At 36.4% G+C, this 20,080-nt stretch overlaps 1 protein-coding gene across 2 annotated transcripts in view; it reads left to right on the top strand.

The window, feature by feature from the left end:
- The window catches only part of ATG5 (autophagy related 5), an 84,365-nt gene that overhangs the window by 48,778 nt on the left and 15,507 nt on the right, over positions 1-20,080 (top strand). For both annotated transcript variants that reach the window (XM_075046701.1, XM_075046702.1), the window contains one exon: positions 8,703-8,820. In XM_075046701.1, coding sequence (XP_074902802.1) covers positions 8,703-8,820 — 118 coding nt within the window. The remainder of the gene's footprint in view (positions 1-8,702; positions 8,821-20,080) is intronic.

Below are 20,080 nucleotides of genomic sequence, written 5' to 3'. Positions count from 1 at the left end.
TGACAGATCTCAAATGGATAAAACAAGAGATCATTTCCTTTTGTGTGTGTGTTTGTGTGTACTTCAGCTTGTTGAGCTGAAAGTCAAGGGTGAACTTGCTGCCTTACGAAAGAGTTGAAATTTATAGGTTTTTAACAGATGATTGAGGAAGAGTGAGTTCTTCGAAGCTTCTTTCAGTCTGTGTATGTATTTCTTCTTGAGTTTAACTTTAGCCAGTTGTCTCATATATTCAGTAACTGCTTGTGGGGGGACATTGCTTGAAATGCAGAGGAAGAGAGTTGTAACTTTCATTTAGTTTGTTTTACTGGGGCTCTGTGGATGCCTCTTACAACCTACTGGTTTAATATTTCAAATGAAGGCTAGCTGAGTAGAGCAGTTACTGATTTTAGCTGAGTCTCTGTAAAGGTATAAAAATAAAGGTTAAATCTGAGTAATCAGTTTGTGAGGTCTACTGCTGAGAGTTTCTTTAGTCCAAACTACACTTATACGCTTTCTAAGAGAATTGTATGTTGCTTCTGGCAAATAAATTGGCAAGGATAAATTATATGTGCTGGCAACAGTGTAACCAGTACTCCTAAGGAAATTATTTAAAATAAGGGGACCATGTCCTTTTTAAAAAATAAATAGATAAAAATAAAAAGAGGTATTTTAGTGTGTTTCATTTTGATCCTGGTTGAGCATTGAGTTTCCTGAATGTAACCTCTCATTTTGTCACTGGAAAGTTCCACTTACTGTAAAAAGCTGTGCTCTAGAGTGGCAGAGGCAACCTTGCACTGCGGCTGTAAATTAGGCTTCATGTAGAAATAAGCTGGTTTTACTTTTTTTTAAATTTTGCTAAGTGGGACAAGCTGATAGAAATACCTTGTTTCAGTATTCTAGTAAATAAATATTACCAACATTTGAAATTCCTCCTGTTTGTGTATCTATTGTCATCAGAAAGCGGTGATTTGCAAACAGACCCTTAAAGACTTAGTCAAGAGCGTTACAGAGTCTTGGGCATTGGAGCAATTACCAAGTAGTTACCTTGCGTCCTTCTTGCAAACTAAGCCAAAAAGAGAGGTATAAACTTGAGCCCATCTTTCTCTGGAAGTCTGTGTTTGTTTTCACACTGGAATTGTTTCATTGTGAACCTGTGGGCATTGAAAGTGAGAAAACAGCTTTTCTTGAAACTCCTTGCATTCTGGCAGCTTAAGAGCTCCTACAGAATCTTTGGAGGGAAGAGAGATAAAAGTCAGTTAAAATGGTTTAATAACAGAATTACAGATTCTGTCCTTCCCACCCCACCCCCAGTTTGTGGACTGATAGCATTGAATTTGGTATGTTGAAGTAAAATAATCACTTAAGGAAATAGAGGGTGGTAATTAATACTTTTTAATGCAGAAATTCAGATAACTTCTTAAGATTTAATAAAACAATATGAATATTCTGAGCAGCTTAATTTTCTGTTTTTCTAGAAGTCAGTTTTGCTGTTACCACAAGACCTATAAACTGAATTTTATAACTACAGCTTGGAGCAAGTCTGTGATGAATAATACAGTGATTTTAAGGACAGTGATCAATGTTCATTGCAGCACAGAAAAAATACTGGACTAATAAGAAAAAGTGATCCAGGGATATTTAGAGGCATTTATTGAACCAGCATTCTCACATTAGATTTCTTTGTTGGTGGTGGTTTTAGTTGGTCAATATATTAACATTGTATTTTCTCTCTTGTATTGTAATTCCAGTTGTCTGAGGACAGTGAATGTATTTGTTTCATGTTTGGCTTTATCACATCCATCGTGGTAAAACACAATGTTAAACTGTATATAATTTAACAAAGATACATGGTGACTACAATGATTTTCCTTCTTTGGAAATCTTTGTGATAATAATTTCAGAGTCCATGGGAAGTCTTGCTCTGTTTTAGTGATCTATTTGTATCAGAATTTTTATTTAAATGGTCTTGTATTTTGCTTCTAGCATGTAACTTGCTTTGAGTTGCTTTAATAGGTGGTTTTTGGGGTGTAAGATCTCTGTGTCTCACATTGGCTTTTAAAAATCTCAAAGTGTTGTCTTTGGATCATAGGTAGTGTAGTTCTGTCTGACGTAGTAACCATTTTTGAGTCTTGTTTGCGATCATACAAGATGTGAAGTGGAAAGAAACATAATTTCCTTTTTTTTTTTTTTTTTTCTCAAATGTCTGATAAAGATGTAAGAATCAAACAGGTTTTTTTGCTTTAAATATGTCTTGTATCAGAGAGTAATGTGGGTTTTTTCCTTCTGCTTTTCAAACTGCTCTTTGAGAAATGGCAGCTTGTTAAGAAAAGGCTTCCTTCATTTGTGTTCAAATGAATAAATTACCTTTTATTGAATTTTTGGGGAAGTGGACACAATTTAAGTTTGTAAGTAACAAACATGGATTATTTTACATAATTTAAAAAATTAAATCTGTAGGTTTGTGGCTAATTTACTGGATTGTAGTGTTTGTGCATAGCTGTACTATACTATAATTCAGTAGTGAAATGAAGTTACCTTGACATTGTGTTTGGGAATTTAAATAATGGATTTCAAGTTATGCTGTAACTTGAATCTCTAGCCTTAGAGTGTACAAGTGTATTGTTTCTTAGCACGCTTTGAAAATACTGTTTCAAGGTTATCCTGACTGAAGCACGAAGTGATTGCTTATAAAATAGTTGATGAAGAAGTGAGTATAATAATTTTTTGAAATATTTTTTGAAGTAAAATACTGAGACTCCAGCTGACGCACAAATCTTTCAGAACCTATTTACTTAGAAGCATAAACTGGAAGGTATGCTGGGAAATAGCAGTGATTGTGAATAGGGGAATATTTTAAGATTAAGAACACAAGTTAAAAATTGTATCGGACCATAGGAGAACAAATTAATTTAAGTAATGCAGTGTCTTCTCTGGTTTTTAATTTGAGATTACAAATGTAGGTGAAAGGGAGAATTTGAAGTTCAACATCACAAGTTTGTGCCTAGCTTCAATATATGCTTGCCTAGCTCTTTTTGTAAGCTTTTATTAATTGAATTATGAAATAGGAGTAACTTACCAGTATCAGTTAAGCAATATCGATATATTTAGCTTTACTCTGTTGTAGAGTTAATTAGGATGAGAGTATCACAGTAGATTCTTCTGTTATCCTAGCATAAGCTTAAGCTGTCTTGATAGGTGGAACATAAATTAATACTTCAAAATATTATAGGTTGTATGAACAAGAAATATGCAGGAAAGTGAAAAAAGGACTGCTATAGGTATTGGCCAGTTATTTGTACAGAAATATTTTGCAGCATTTAATTTAACTTATAAAATTGACTTAATCTATTTGAGTTACACTGGCCATTGCAAAAGCAAATGGTTGGTTTTTACTTTTGCTTTTGTTTAAGGAAGAGCGTGACTGGAGATAGCAAGCCTAAAACAGCAGCACTGAATGGTGGGGGAAGAATTAGAGGTCTACGTACACACAATTTTACTTATAAAGCATTTTATTTATTATCTGCTGTGATCACCAGCTTATGTAGCCTGCAGGCATCCCAATAATGCAGAATAATCAACGCGAGTTGGACTAAATCTGCTCTTAGATTTCTTTACTTTATAGTCACCTGTTTTCTAGCTGATGGTAGTCAATGTTTGCCCTGCTATTCAAATGTTCTTCTCCTTCATACATCGCTGATGCTATTTGTTGCATAGACTGCCTTGCTGGCTTGTTTTGGCCATCTAATGTTAGCTGTTTACATATGTAAAAGCTCTCTCCGATGTGTTATTTTTTATTCATTGGTGATTTTTTCCAGAAGCCAGTCAAATGTTTCTATTGGCCTTTATTCTGCAGGTATCAGAATATATGAAATGAACTTAAGAGCCAAGTAACCCATCTTAATATGTGACTAGTTTCTGAATGAAAGTCCAAAATATGCAGCAGTTGAAGCAACTGTAGATAATATTTTTAAAATCATAAAACCTGGGACAGGAGGTAGGGCAAGTTTAGCAGGGCTACCTTAGGCTAGGTCCTCAGAACTTGCTTTTTCTACACACCCAGAAATAGTTCTTTCCCATTCTGACACAAATTCTTTCTTACCTGTGTTTATTGGTGACTTGCAGTCTTAGCTGCCACTTCCATTTAATCTTTCAGTCTGATAACCTGCCTGTCTAGCTTCCAGTGAGTGCAGTCTTTTTTTAAAACAAACAAGGAAACAACAGAAAAAAAACCCTCCCCCAAAAACCAACCCCCCCAAAACCCAAACCACAGAAACATTGCTTGTGCCTTTCTACAATGAAGTGCTCAGTGATTCTGGTCTAATACTAAGCAAAAAGAAGCCGAAGATACACACCCAGAAATACCAGCAGAAAAACTGCGTTTCAGCACCAGTGAAAGAGCAGTATTTCAGATGGGGCTTTGCAGTATCTTGCTTTCAGACAGAGATGGCATTGTGATGGTTCTGTGACTACAGCAGTTCGTCATCTTTTCAGTTAGTCACTTTTTCATTGTGCATTGAGATTTTTAATTGAAAACATTTCTACAAAGTAGAAGACATCTTAGGAAATATATGGGAAAACGTACTTTTGAGTAAATATTTAATAAAATTTATATAATTAATTTTATTTTTAGGGAGTAGTTAATTTTCTTGTACTTTTCTTTTTATATAAAATTACTTTATTATGCAAATTCTTATTATTACTTTTAAAGGTTCTTGGTTGAGTTTAAATCAGTTTAAATAAAATAATAAATTTAAGTTATGAGATGGTTTTTTTAGTGTAAAGTGATTCATTACAAAACAGCAGAGACTATGACCTTGACAAGTTACTGAAAATATGATGGAGTATGTAGGGAAGTCTGAAGTTTTACAGTTTTAGGCTGCCAGTTTATGCACATGTGGGAATTGGAAGGAATTCTTTTTTTGCTTTGTGGGTTCAATATGTATGGTAACTTTTATTTGTTTGAGTACTGTCAGAGTAGGAGCAGAGTATTTAGGCAGAAAATACAAATCCCTTCCTCTAGATGGAAATATTGGTAACTCTGTGATTTTTCCAGATTAAAACCCAGCAGTTCATGAGTTATGTTTTTCATTTTAAGATGCATCCTGTATAAAATATCTGACTAATTAAATTGTGGATTTCATGCAGTGTTTGATGTTCTTTTGATTCTGAAAAGGACCAGGCAAGCTGACTTTTTTTTTTTTTTTTTTTGGCAGGATGATAGGGAAGAAAGAGTTACGATTGCTAGCAGAGTATGTAACTATATAGCTTGTCTCTGATTCTGTGAGGCTTTATGTTGCCTTAAAGGGCCTCTTAAAATTTCCTCTTACCTATAACTCTTCTTAATGCCAGTATACCTGAATAGGTAATTTTAATCTATTTTTTCTCACTGTAGTGTAATTTTGTTTTCACTGTCACTTTCCTATCACGATTATTTTTTAAACTTTCTTTTTAAAGAGTAAAGTCTTCATTTGTTCTGCAAAGCACAAGATTTGTGGTGCTATGTAGTAGGATAGAAGAATGAGAAATTTCAGTTGCAAAAAATAAGTCCAGCTTTCTAGGAAATATGTTAGAGTTGAGTATTTGCTTTCTTAAAAATTTGATGCTAAATTGTGGACATGATCAGTGTAAAATGCATTGCAAATTTTGGGCCAGGTGATTGTCTTCATGTGCTCATATACTCAAAGACATTCCCTTTGTAGATCTGTCATCAGCAATTACTGATTGACTCTCACCTGTTGTATCCTGTAAATGCATCTGGTGCCTTTTGAACACCTCCAGCTACACAGGGGCTCGACTGTAAAATAAAATAATTAAGCGCTATATTCTCTTGAAGCTATGATAATATTAGTAGAAAAAAAAGGTGGATACTGTACACATACATGCTTTAGGCCTGATGTAGATTATTTAATATCATTGTCAGTTAACAGTTTTGCAGTGATGTCTTTGTGGGTTAGATTACAGATAGTGCTGTTTCATATGATTGATTAAGCAAATACTGTACATAACATTATGTAAGCAATTACTCATGTTGGCCATTCCTTCATGTGTTGTTGTAGTAAATACTAGAGTAGAAAGCTGTAGTCAAGTTGGGCTTATTACTAGCTACCACACTTCAGAAGGGGTGATGGTAAGATTTTTCAAAAGTATTTATGCTCCTATATGTCTAAGATACTTTGAAAAGTTATTCTATAAACATTCTAGATTGTAGGATGGGACTTTTGACTCTTTTAATGCATAAAGCATCAGCTGCTTGGGAGGGAAGAAGTGTAAGCATATTGGGATAATACTCTGCTTGTAGGATTATATTTGTGAACCACAATCTTTGTATAAACAATATGCAGTTACTTTTATCATTTTAACATTGATGGAGACCAGTGATTTTTATTTACATTACCACATCTGTATTGCTCAACACTTAAAATATAAAGTTGAATTCATTTTCTGTAATGTTTCATCACAGCAGCTGAGGATATTGCTTTGCAGCAGTCAGCAGCTATGTGGGAGTTTTTAGAAAATACATCTTTGGCTTTTCCCTCTTGGCATTAAATTATGGTAACTAGGAAAAAAAAATCATTGCAATTTATTAATAAATAATGAGAAACTGTACTATGCACTTGGGAAATTCTTATCTTCAAATTTATTGATGATAATCACCTTTGCCTGCATCCTTCTTCTGGTGTTTGTTTGTACTTCCGCTAGTTCAGATGGTGAGCACTTCGGACTTCTGTGAATAATTGATTTTTTTTTTTTTTTTTGTTAGAATAAACTCAATAGAAAATTGTTTTGGCTGTAACAATGCTTTAGGTTTTTATCTCTTTTTTTTTTTTTAAATGGTTTTGAGGTACACTTCTTCAATATAATGTGCCAGAGTTCACTTCTCAAGTGTGGATCTGTCTGAAGTGGATCCTGCTGGCTGTATGCCTCCCATCATTTTTCAAATGTTCAGACATTTCATTAGCACTGTTTGTATCCACATTTCTGCTACCCTGAGGCCATAGAGAATTGACTACAGCAGCTAGTCAGCTCCTTCTGATCAGTCTTCATAAGAAAAACTGGAAAAAGACTATTTTTCCATTTTTGGACACTGTTGGCAAGAAGTAACAAGTAGCTGTGTGTCAACAGTTCTGCACTGTACTGCCCTGGAATTACTTTGAGGTAGTATACCACTCTTATGAAAAGACTCCTTGCCCTGCTGTTTGAGAGGTGAATGGCAATTAAGTTTTCATGGTTAATCTACTGCCTGTGGCTTTTCATGTAGGTAGGTGACAGAGACCACGTTGTAACTTCCTTTCAAAATTAATTTTTAACTTTCAAATTTTTTACTATACTTCGCTTTTTTTTTTCCCTGAAAACCTCTACCAGGAGATAAAATACTTCTTGATGTTGAGTTGTGTTGGTTTGTCTCTATTTTGTAGTTACTGTAGTAGGACAGGAACCACTTTCCGAGTGGTAGGAAACTAAATTTGGAAGGAGCAGTGGCTTGTATTGCTTTTTCTAGTCGTATGTGATGAAAGTGTAATTTACTGGAGCCCAGTCACCCATAATGCAGGCCACATCAGCTGCTTTCTGGAGTTAGCTGCTAGCAGAAATTTGTCAGTAACAATTTAGAGCTTGATTAAAATTTTTATGTTGGTTGAATGATGTTTTTAACTTCTGTTTTCTGGCTCAAGTGCCCAGTTTGGGAGGAGAGGTCAGGTTGTCAGGAAGAAAACTTCTCCTGTCCTTCCAATATCAGATGCTTGCTGACCTTGGGGTTGCTTATACAGATACTCAAAAGAAGGGGATTACCTTAACATAACCACAGTTCTTAAATAAGTGCATCTATAGATCCTATAAACTACTTTGCTTCTTCTGCAGTGTTGGGAGTTTTATTGCTTATGTTGTGGACAGTGACTGGCAGTAGTTACTGCCAATTGATTTGCTTTCTTTTTATCTCCAAAGGAAATTGTTAGATCTTGCACATCATCATAGGACCCATAGTTGAAGTAATTCTGAATTCCTGTGCATATCTGTAGCAGACTTGAGGCATATATGTTCTTTACAGCTGACTAATTCCTTAAGTAGGCAGAAGACTCTAGGTTGTCTGTCAAAGCACAACAGCTTTTTGTTTGTCTGTTTGTTTTAAATTGTACTCTGTTTCTCGTGGCTGAAATAGTTTGAATTTTTCAACATAAAATCTACTGAAAAAAATTCACCTGGCTTGAGCTATAAGGGTACTTGTTTGCCATTGAAAGTGCTTGATGTGTTTCTAAAAGGAGGAAGATAGACTGTTGTAGAAGGTATTGGATATTTGTTACAGTGTTGCTTTGACTAGGCAAAACATAGGCCTACACTGAGCTTCTAAGTTTGTGTTCACTGCTTGTTTTAATTAAATTAAGGATATATTGAAATGTTTTGTTCAAATGGATCCTATTCCCATAACAGAAGGGGTTTTTTTAAATAAAAAAAAAAAAAGAATTTAACACTTTTATATCCATGACACTGTTTATAAATTATCTTCACAGTTTTCTGGAGTTTCAACTTTCAATTGTTAAAAAACAAATTCCCCTGCATTTCATGATATGAATGGAATGCAAGGGAAAAAAAGAAGAAATGGAAATGCCAGGTATTTCTTCTGCTGCAACCTCTTGTTCTGTCCTGTCTTCTGCCTGTCTCAAATAGTAATACTACATATTTGCATGGTCTTTAAATTGTTGGTTTTGCTAATTTTGTTATTAAAACAGGCGACAACAGAGAGACCTTTTATACAGAAGCTATTTCGACCAATTGCTTCAGGAGGACAGTTGCATACTTTGGGAGATCTGCTAAAAGATGTGTGTCCTAGTGCTATCGCCTCTGAAGGTACTGTAGAAATAACTTTTGTCCAATAAGATAATTTTTTCTGTTGATTTATTGTTTGGGTGGGTCGGGTTTGTTTTTTTTAATATGGGGATTTTGGAGGTAGAACTATGTCGCAGTACCAGAGTTTGATTTCACTCCTTCCTGGCCCTTTAGCATGCCCATTATACATTACCTGCAGTGTCTGGAAAGGATAAGATTGAGTCCTTAGGCACTCATGAAAAATTAGTCTCTGGAAGTTTTATTTTAAAATTTGTGTGCTCCTTTTGCTTTAAGAATATTTTTAAAAAATGCAGAAAATTAATGTGAATGTTTTTATTAGTAACAGCATGTGGCAATGTCAACAGAAGTTTTAAGTTACTTTTAATTTTATATTGCATAAACTTTTCATGTGTAAAACTCCAAAATTGATAGAAATTGAAGATGTTTTCAGAATACTTTTTTCCCTGTTGAAGCCTAACCTTCAAAAATGCACAAGAAAAGAAAGTGATTTTTATAAGTATGTAGTAGTTTCTGTATTGTTACTAAGTAGTATTGTGTGACAAGACACCAATTAGTTCATGTAGCATTATATCATTTCATACAGTAGCATTTGTTGATCAGCATTTATTCAGAAAAATAAGTGTTTCTGGATGTTATTTTAGCCTCAAAGATTACAACTATTGGAACTCTGCAAATGAAGATCAAAATAATTTAATGTGAAACATTTTTCATCTTATTCCTCCTGTTGTCTTACCAGTTCCTGTAAATGGGTAACTTTTTTTTTCAGTCAACAAATTGCAATTTGTTTCAAGAAATGTCTGATATTCTAGAGAAGATTTTGGCACAGAATTTACTGATGTAGTATCAGCACCTTTTGACCGTAAAGCACTAAATTTGAAATCAGCATAATAATCTATAAGATGTTGTACACAGTAGTTGTGTAATTCAAAATCAAACAGTTGTCGTGGATTTCTTTATGTATGGTGATCTTAGAAATCAACTGAAATCTCAAAGTATTTTTTTACCCGCTTTAATACTTGTTAACACATGGAAACAATTTCCAAAACCAAAAAAAGGTAAGAAAAATATGGAATGTTGCTAGCCATGTGTCCATTTTTCCTAAAGCTGCTATAAACTTTAGAGAGTAATTTTAGGTAATGCTTTCAAGTAACTGTCCAAAAGATAAAGCAAGGTACAAATGGATACTTGAATGTTAGCACAAGCAAGTTTAACCATTTTTAAATGCTTAAGTGTGAGGATCCTACAGACACTAGTGAAAAGGTACAAAGTGAATTTAAAGAAAAAAAGGGGAGGTTAAGAAGAATGGTGCATTTTGACTTGGAAGGCAGTCGAGCACAAATTTTATGAAAGAAACTCAAAAAGCATTTATGCAAAAGTTATTCCAGGATGTAATGGATGATAATTTTTATGTAGATTTGCTAAAGCTGCAGATGAGGAATGTGCTAGTAACTGCCTTTATCAAAAACATGAATGCAATGTAATTTTATCTGAGTACTAGTTACTTGATGCTTCTGGTTAGTAGGCGTTCTTTTCAGATGTTGACATAGGCACCAACCTTTAATAGCAGAATAGAAATGTGCTACGCTAATTGCTTGGTTCATTTTTGTTAAAGGCTAAAAAAAACCCCTATACTGTTTGCTCAATGGGGGCAAAAAATGCTGATTACTTGGAAGAAACTAAAATAGGTACTATTCTTACACTTAGGAGGAGCGATTTGAAATTTGGCAGAAGGGCTTCCTTGTATTGGAGTATACTTCTCTGTTCCTGTATAAATCTGCTTAAATTTGGCCTTGTTTTGATCCCTAAGATTCTACTGAGTAACTTGCTCAGACTTAGAGTTTAATAAATTTGATCCCTCACATGGGTGTAAGCTATCTAGGATTATGCAGAATTTCTCCTGTAACACAGCTTTGTATTGTTGCGTTGTTCAATTGTTCTTATATTCTGAGTGTTCTCCTTGCCTTCTGGTAGATAACAGAAGGAAAGCCGTCTGAGCTAAATGCAGAAAATAATGTGAACTCTTGAGGAGATATGGAGGTATACTGATACATAGAGCCAGTGGAGGTGGAGGCAGACTGACTGATCAAGTAATTTGGAAGAAAATGACAGATCTGGGAGTCATTAAATGTGATGGGGAAAGCGACTATAAACAATGAGGCAGGATGAAAGAGATTAGGGCAAAAGCCAAAAACTGACATAACTGAACACCTGGACAGACTAAGTGGGATAGGAGATACTAAAATGATGAGGGAGAAAAAGAAGCATATTGCATGTGGATCACACACTGAGGTTGTGCAAGGCATCCATGAAAGAATGGGAGCGGATGTCTTGCTGGTGAAGTGATTTGGATGGTCTGGGGACCCATTTGGAGAAACAAATTGAATCCAAAGTTGAAAAGAAGGGCAGTTTGCACTGGCAGAAGAAGATGCAAGTGGATACATGGTCAGGTGGATCTGGAGATAGTCATATAAGGGACTGGGGGAAACTTGTTCAGGGTTTGCTGTACAAGTAGACTGTACCCCAGACAGGAATACAAGGTAGAAGATTAAGCATGGCAATATGGAAAGAAAAAAGACCTAGGAGATAGATCAGGAGGAAGCAGAACCAGGACAAAATGGAGAGATGATAGAGAAAGGATCAGACTTAGGGAAAATGACCTGAAAAGATGGATGCCCATGACAGCAGTGATTCTTACTGCTGAAGAACATGCACAGGTAAGGTTAGTGTACTTAAGAGGTGTGAAGTGCAGCAGTGGTTTAGGCTTGACTGCTTCAATTCATCATACTTTGTTCACTGATGATTCAACTTAGCCAATAAGGGAACTTTGATTATTCTCTTGCTTGGCTTTATCCACTCATCTCATTCCCTATTCAAATGTAATGTGCCCCATATTAAGTGTTCATGCTCTACTACACCTTTGAGCTATTAAAAAAAAACCCAACACTAACTCACCGGACTGCATAGTGCCACTTTTGAGTTTTGCCTATAGAAATGTTAGCAGTCATAACAAGGACATAATTCCTTCTTTCCCAGCAAGTGGACTAGACTCCTGAGACTACAGAACCTCAGCATGTCAGTGCTGCTGAAGTCTCAATGAAACCCACTTAGTCAACTCATTTTCTCTCTGATGCTGGTTCACTGAGAGTTTAACAAGCTTCCTCTGTCAGTAGATGCTCTATCAGCTCAAAATGCAGAGGAGATTGTAGAGCTGAGTGTTTCTATTCATTTTAGGGGCATGTGAGAATTTAATTTGCAAGCATTTTTTGGAAACCTGGGAAGCTGCATAAATGTTTTTCTTCTAAAATAGCTGTATCCATTTGAAGTTGAATACTTGAAATTTAGGAGGCGTCAGAGTTGTAGACTGCCTGTACAATCTTAATTTCCATACATATGCACACTGATCATTATACAGCTTATAATCACTCTCCATCTCTCATCTCCCTTTGTTTTCTGTGAGACTTTTGTCTTCCTGCCCAGGCTGGGCATATTTTAGTGTCAGGGCTGTGTAGTGAAAAATCATTGTCCTGATTGTTGAAATGACGGATGGGGAATTAAGGTACTTTGGGAAGTATTATAATTTAGGCAGCTGAATACTGCCTTTGGGAATTGAATTCAGTTCTTTCTCCCCTAGGGAGTTCATTCAAATGTGATACTAGGCAAGCTGAGTGTAACAAAACCACCCATTTTATAGCAAGGAGCACCAGAAAAATCCAGTGATCAATGTGAGTGTGTTCTGCTGAACAGCTTGCTCACTTGTACTTGGAATCAGCAAGAACTCTGAGGCTTTGAGTGTGCAAACACCAGGCACTGTCTGAAGTCAAGTTCTAGGCCTCTCATTACTATTCTTCTTTCCCACCCTCCAAAAAATGGATACTTCTGGCCATAATGTCTCTTTGACTTCAGTTTGTGATCTATAAAATGATGATAAGACAGTCTCTTTCCACAGGAAAATCTGATGAAACAGTTTATGAAAAAAAAATAGCTTGTGATCAAGACTGACTGAATTTCATTATATTTAAAACCATCCTCTTTGGACCTTTTTTGGTATCTTCTAATTTTTGTTCTTGTAAACTTGTTTTGTCTTGATCTACAGTTTATATTTATTCTGCTCAAGGCATTAAACTAATGTTGTAACAAAATAGAATACATAATCAAAGGTGTATTAGAAAATGATGGCAAAGTCTTTTCCACATCTGGATTTTCAGACTTTATTCAGTGTTATCAAAGTTTAGATTTACTAAATTTTTCTGAACAAAGAAAAAAAAAAGTAGTAGCAAAGGTAATGTTTATAGCAAAGGTAATGTTTAAAGACATAATAGATATTGGTGAAGCAAGTTGTTTTCAACCATTTTCTCTCTTGTTTTCAAAAATGTAGATATTTTTCCAAGACTGTTTTTTACCCCCCCCCCCTTTAGTGAATTAATGCATCGGTGACATTAGCTGCATCTTTTTGTCAGTGCAACACAATCAATATGAGCTTCTCTTTCTGTTTTTCTCCATCTGTTACCTTTTTTGTTTGTTTGTTTTTCCTCTATGGTTTTCTTTTTCCAATGACTTTTCACTCAACTGGAAGCTTCATGGTAATTGTGGTGATTGCTTGTCTATGGTGACATCCATAACTGAGCTTTGTGCCGTGGGAACACACAGCATATACAATTTTCAGACTCAGCATTTGTAGCCATATATGTGAGCTGTTCCTGCTGCCAGATACTTGGGGACCACCACAAGAAGAGGGAGGGAAGGGTTTCAAGAACCACCCACAGTGTCTATATGCCTTTGCTTTAGGAAACGTGGATATAATTAAGTCTCTCTTTTAACTGTGCTGAGAAAAAATATTTCAATGAAAAAAAAAATATATATGTGGATTGAATATATACATTGATTGTTGAAAACACCATGTAAAGAACATTGTCAGAAGTAGAACAGGTTGAATAGTGACATTAAAACACTGATAGTGAAAATGGTCTTTGTAAAATATTGTGTTGATATTACTTTGGACTGTTACAGACTGTGGGTAACTGTTTAGATACTGCATTTTATTTAAATGAGCTTATGAAACTATTTATTCAAGGCTTTTATTGTTTGTTGAATTGCTCTAAAAAATAACTACTCGAGCAGTTATTATCCCAACCTGTACTTTCCTCTCCCTCCTCAAACTGGTCCTTTATTCAACTATGTATATATTATCCTGCTTGGTGGATTCTGTACAGTGCTCACCTTTCTGGATTGCTGAATAGTTTCATCTATTTAAACTGTTCATCAGAGGAAAACTGATGGATAAAAGTTGAAGGCTTTTTGTCATGGGCATTGTTAGACCAAAGGAAAGAGTGGCTTCTACTTGGAGTCTGTCCTTTAACACTTCAGACTGCAAGGAGTGCTAGCTTGATTTTTTTGTATCCTTAATCACTGCAGTGGAGTTGTTGCAGAGTTTATAGCAGTTTGGAACCCATTTGTCAAAATGCATATCAAGTAATTTATACATAACTAGTAATGATCAGAAAGTGTGAAGAAAAGCAGTACTTCGAATTAGAACAAGCGTTAAGAAGCCAGTATAGTTCTTAAAACTTTCGGCAATTACATTACCTTGACTGTAAAGGATATCGTGTTCCTCTAGAACAAGAAGGAGAATGGCTAACTTTATATTAGTAGCAAACATCTTTAAGAATAATGCAATGTTGAGACAACATGCAGGGAAGATGCTCTTTTTTTGCCTTACAGTACTCCTGCTGTAATACTGTCCAGTACTTTATTCTGGAAGACTAGGTTAGAACTGATCTAATAGAACCCTCTCTAATTTTCTGTCTAAATGAGTATTTAGAAAGTAAATGTGTTAAATCAGATATTTTTCTCATTAGCTGAGTAGTTTTTCTTTTTCCTTGGTGCCTATTTAGCTGCTTTACAGGCAGCAGCTGTGGTTATGTGACAACAGAAATAGTAAGACCAAGTCATCACAGAAAGTGTATCACCTTGCATTTAATATTGATGCATTTAATTTGTTTCAATTTTTTTTTTGTTCTTATCCTCCTGTGTTGTCATGAAGTTTGGCAAGCAGTGAAGTCCTACTTGTCATGTTTAATAAATATTAAAATCAATATTCTCAGACACAAACTAATCCAGTAATCACTTCCTCTGTATTGCAGCCTACTGTAATCTCTTTTGGGCGTGTTATTATTTGGTTTTTAGTTATTGCAATAATAAATTGTAATTTATCAGTTACACAGCAGTTCATAAATGAAAGACAGATGCCTCAGTCTGAAGTTATACTGTGGGTAAACCTATGCTGCTTATTAGTACTTATTTTCTGTATTTCCATTATTATTGTTTACTGAAATTTGTCTAAGGGCTGCATACAGTTGAAATCGAACTTGGGAGTTCTGTGGTTGTATAGATAATACTTCGCTTGCTATTTGTGGACTACTTTTCCTGATCCCCTAGAGTTATTGGGAATCCTTACTAGAAGATGTGCAATTTCATTTCAGTTTGCAGTATTTTAAAGTAAGACTTTGCAAGTTCTGCAATTTGAGCATATTAAACTGTGTTTAGTTCTCTGCTGTGATCATATCCTGTCTGGGGGAGGGGGGGTGTCTGCTTGGTTTTGTTTTTACATTTGTTTATCCCTAGTTGCTCATACTTAAAATCGAGGCAAGCTAGTCATTTAGGTTTTGGGCAATGTTTAATTATTTCTGATCTTAATCCCAGCATCATGGAAGAGTGGCACTTATTTTTCAGTTCTTTTTCCAACTTGTGTTGACCCATCTTATTTTTTTCGTGTCAGTGGGTCTACAGCTGTTCCCTTTCTTTTCCCTGCATCATGTTCATTCAATACCTCTATTCTAGTCATACATAACTCTTGCTGTCCTTTGTTACTCTTTTAATATCTGCTTTTGCATCCTTTAAAATTGGCTCTTCTACTTTGATTAAATTCACTATAATTTGTGTAACTATTTTTGTAGTTTTTCAAACCTTAGCTGATTTCCTCATAGAAATAGATCTAGATTTTCAGGGAAGTAGTTAGTCATTGTCACTTCTGCTTTACTTCTTTCTTCTTGCTTTCCATCCTTTTGTCCTGTGGTATTCCATTTCCTATACTTCTACTTCAGTTCCCTTGAGTTTTCCAATAATTTTTTGAACGACTGGATATGAAAAATCTAAAATATTTAGATACCTAGGGACCATGCCTCTCTATCAACATTCTTCCATTTCCCAGTTTAGATCTCTTGGTTTTCAGATGTCCTCCAAGAAGACTAATGTCCTGGTTACTCAGGGAAGTCCAGAATAAAATTGTCCAGTGTCCCCCTTTTCGTTCACCATTTTACACTCCTGAAATCATAAAAAGTCCTTTCCAGCCAACAGTCCAAAGTCCTTGTTTCACTTCTCATAGACTGTGCATCATGTAGTTTTGAATCTAAGCTCATGACAGATGTCTTTTTTATTTTAATATGAAACACCCAGTCATGAGGACTCCAGGGTTAGAATCAGATTATTCTGATTATTCATGCTACAGCTTGTAAACTCATTGTCTGATCTTTTTTCCTATGCTTGTGGATGCCACTTGCGCAGACAAAAGTTGATCCTTTAATTTGACAGTTCTTGTGTGGTAAAGTGGAATTGTCAGCAGTAGTTCCAGTTCCAGAAAATTAGGTGGTCTTTTAAATAACTCAAGAGTCATTACTATTTGTGAGAAGATTTAGTGTATTATGGAGGAACAGGCTGAGATGAAGCTTGATATTGCCTGTGGTCTCTTAGACTGACTGCATAGTTATACTTTCTACGCAGGTAAGGAAGAGAAGATGTTAAGATGATGTTGTTGCCTGCAAATATAGCATAAGGTCACATAGTGGATATGGTAGAACACATTACTTATGGGTGTTCTTCCCAAAACTGCTAAATAACAAAATTAATTATCTGTGCCTGAAGGAGACAGCACCATGGCTATTTTTCCCTACTGTCTAATAACCTCTGTCTTACTGAGATTAGTTAGATTAAGCTACCTGCTTACAGCAACAATGTTGTTTATGACAGATAAATAAAATTAGGTGTTATCTATCCGTTGCTGCTAGAGAGGTCATGCTGCATTTCCCCACAGTTTTATGCATCTGTTGATAGGTATTCCTGTTGCCAGTTAAGGGGCCTTTGTTTCCAGAAGTAGTGATACCAGTTCTGAACTTCAGTGTTTATCCAATTTGAAAAAAAAGTGAATAATTCACAGTGATTTAAAAAAAAAAATTGTTTAGTAGACATTTGAGGTTCCTGTAAAAGAACATCCTAATATTGTAAACAGTTCATTTAGAAATGGTGACTCATCTTACTAGAAGGGGATGAACACAGTATGATCTTACATAACTACAGAGCAGCGACTGCAAGAGGAAACAGTGTTGAGTTCAACAGAATGCTTTGAAGAGGCAAAGGGTTAAAATGATAGAAAACAGAGTTGTTCTGAGGGAGGGAAATACTTCTTTCCTCTTCCACACCAGAAATTTAAGACACTGCATAATGCAAAGATAGAAATTGTATAATACAGAAGGAAACAGTTTTCCTCCACTGCTATCATGTCTAAACAATTCTGGATACAATTTTAATTTGCCAGTGTTGTTGAAGTCTTCATAAAACTTGTTTTGATTTTTGTCTCATGCTTCCTTGAAGACTCAAATGGTAAACATTTGGACATAATGACGCAAACAGTAGGCTATCAATCAATCCCAGTTTTCACAGCATTGTTGTTCATTCAGAAAAGCTGTGTGAACTGACCTCTTTCTACAGCAGTGTCATTAATTCTTTCAGAAATAAAACAAGGATCAAAAAGACTTCCAGGATTTTTCTCTTAAGACTTGCTGTACTGAATGATTTTGTAAAATTAGGGATCAACTGTTTTCAATTAACTCTCAGCTTTTTGTAATGTATATTGTATGAGAGACTACATATTAATTGTTTTTGTTCTCCCTCAGTTTTCTAAGTATTGACTTCCAGTAAATTAGTCAAACAGAAAATTGAATTTAGATTAGATTTGCTATGTAGGCTCCTAATTTTGATGCAAGTGACAAGTAGTGCAATAGAAGGAGATAAATGTATGCAGTGTGAATGTCTTTGAATTGACATGAAATATAACTGGGCTTGGTCTGTCTGAGGTCAGAATTAGCCTGACCTGGGTTTACCATGGGAGCTGCACAGCAAGGAGAGGAGCAGCACAGCACCATCCCAGTCCTTGCTGCTCTGGGGGTGAGCAAACTTGGGAAGCTTTTGCTCCCCATGTCTAGCTAGTAAGTCTGACTGCTTGTGCTCTCTGCAGGCTGGTCTCTGCTTTTCAGTGCTGTGGAGGTACAGTGTTGAAATACTTTTCCAAGCCACCTACATTTAGAAGTATAACTAGCCCCAGTCAGTTTGAGGCATTTTATTAGCCACACTTTCATCCCACATGGATATGACAGTATTGTGAAGGGTTAGAGGTCTTGTAGTGTGCAGGCATATGAAAAGATGATTAAAAGCTCATGACTGATATGAATTCTAGTCCACTGTCTCCTCTACTACAAGAGTCATCTTGCAGGTCAGAACTGAACTTCAAACCACTACTTAAGCTATTCCACCCTCCTTGTGTCCTTGACTCAATGGTGCTGTCCATGTTAGAGGAGGTCATCATGTACATCTCCTTTCTGGCGTGAGTCATTATTTGTGCCTGTTATCTTTTCCTAACCAGGCCATCTGCTTGGACTATCCTTCTGCATCTGCCTTTCATCTGTCTGACTTCCGATTTTTTGATTTTTTTTTAACACCCACCCACACACCTACCTGCCCCAGCTGCTTTTTTTTTTCAAGTTGAAGTGAAAAGATTTTTTGTTTTTTCTGTATTAAAATTGCAAATTGCATGCCTTATGATTTAGTAGTTCTTTTTGATCAAAAGGGGTGGAAGTCCAGAGGTTGTCTTGAGATTACAGAATTAATAGTCATGACCACAGAATTAATAAATATAGAATTAATTTGTCATGACTACACAGAAAGGTGCAAATAATCTGAGAGTTAATAGTGTGGCAGCTGTGCTGTTTATATGGCTTCTTGTTAGCCATCTTCATTTCTAAGAAAGCTCTTTGCATAATCAGGGCTTCTGTGTAGACAGAATGTTCTGACTTGCTTGCTGTCAAAAGAAAAAACATGGGGATCTGCAGCTGGTTGTGATCTTTCTGCATAGAATTTCTCAGGAAACAGCAAGCATAACTTGGTTTTAAGGATTGCTCCAACTTTACGTCAATCAGCTATACAAAGATTATCCGTTTGGTAGGTTGCGAGCCCTCTGCCCCTTTCCTAGTGGCAAATGGGAAACTTAACAAGTCTAAATGCCAGTCCCTGCAGCTAGGACGGAGTAATGCTGGGCACAAGTATAAATTGGGAGAGGAGTGGCTGGAGAGCGGTCCTGCAGAAAGGGATCTGGGTGCGCTGGTCGACAGCAGGGTCAATACGAGTCAGCCGTGTGCCCCGGCAGCCAAGAGGGCAAACCCCATCCGGGGGTGCATCAAACACAGCCGAGCCAGACGGTCAAAAGAGGGGATTATCCCGCTGTATTCAGCGTTGGGGCGGCCTCACCTTGAATACTGCGTGCAGTTCTGGGCCCCACAATTTAAGAAGGATGTGAAGGTCCTCGAATGCGTCCAGAGGAGGGCAACAAAGCTGGTGACAGGGCTGGAAGGAATGTCCTACGAGGAGCGGCTGAGGACTTGGGGCTTGTCTAGCTTGGAGAAGAGGAGGCTGACAGGCGACCTCATTGCCCTCTACAGCTTGGTATCCAGTGATAGGATGTGTGGGAATGGTTCAAAGCTGCGCCAGGGGAGGTTCAGACTGGACATTAGGAAGCATTTCTTTACCGAGAGGGTGGTCAAACACTGGAACAGGCTCCTGGAGAGGTGGTCGATGCCCCAAGCCTGCCAGTGTTTAACAGGCGTTTGGACAATGCCCTTGACAACATGCTTTAACTTTTGGTCAGCCCTGAATTGGTCAGGCAGTTGGACTAGATGATCATTGTAAGTCCCTTCCAACTGAAATGGTCTATTCTAGTCTAGTCTTTCCTCTTCCATTAACCAACTTTCCTAATATCACAAGAGTAACGTGCTTTTTCTTTGTGACTTAGAAGTGGTTTCTGGGCATGCACACACATTCATATTCGAAAGGGGAGAATGTAGGAAGAGGTACAACAAATAGGGAAATAATCCTGTTTCTCGGACAAGCCTTTGGAAGTTTGTTCAGCTTCAGCTAAATTTGTTCTGTTGGCCACCCA

This window comes from Buteo buteo, chromosome 15, assembly GCF_964188355.1.
Source record: "Buteo buteo chromosome 15, bButBut1.hap1.1, whole genome shotgun sequence".
Taxonomy (NCBI): Eukaryota; Metazoa; Chordata; class Aves; order Accipitriformes; family Accipitridae; genus Buteo; species Buteo buteo.
The sequence above is the reverse complement of the archived record's forward strand: the minus strand, read 5'-3'. Positions and strand labels throughout refer to the sequence as shown.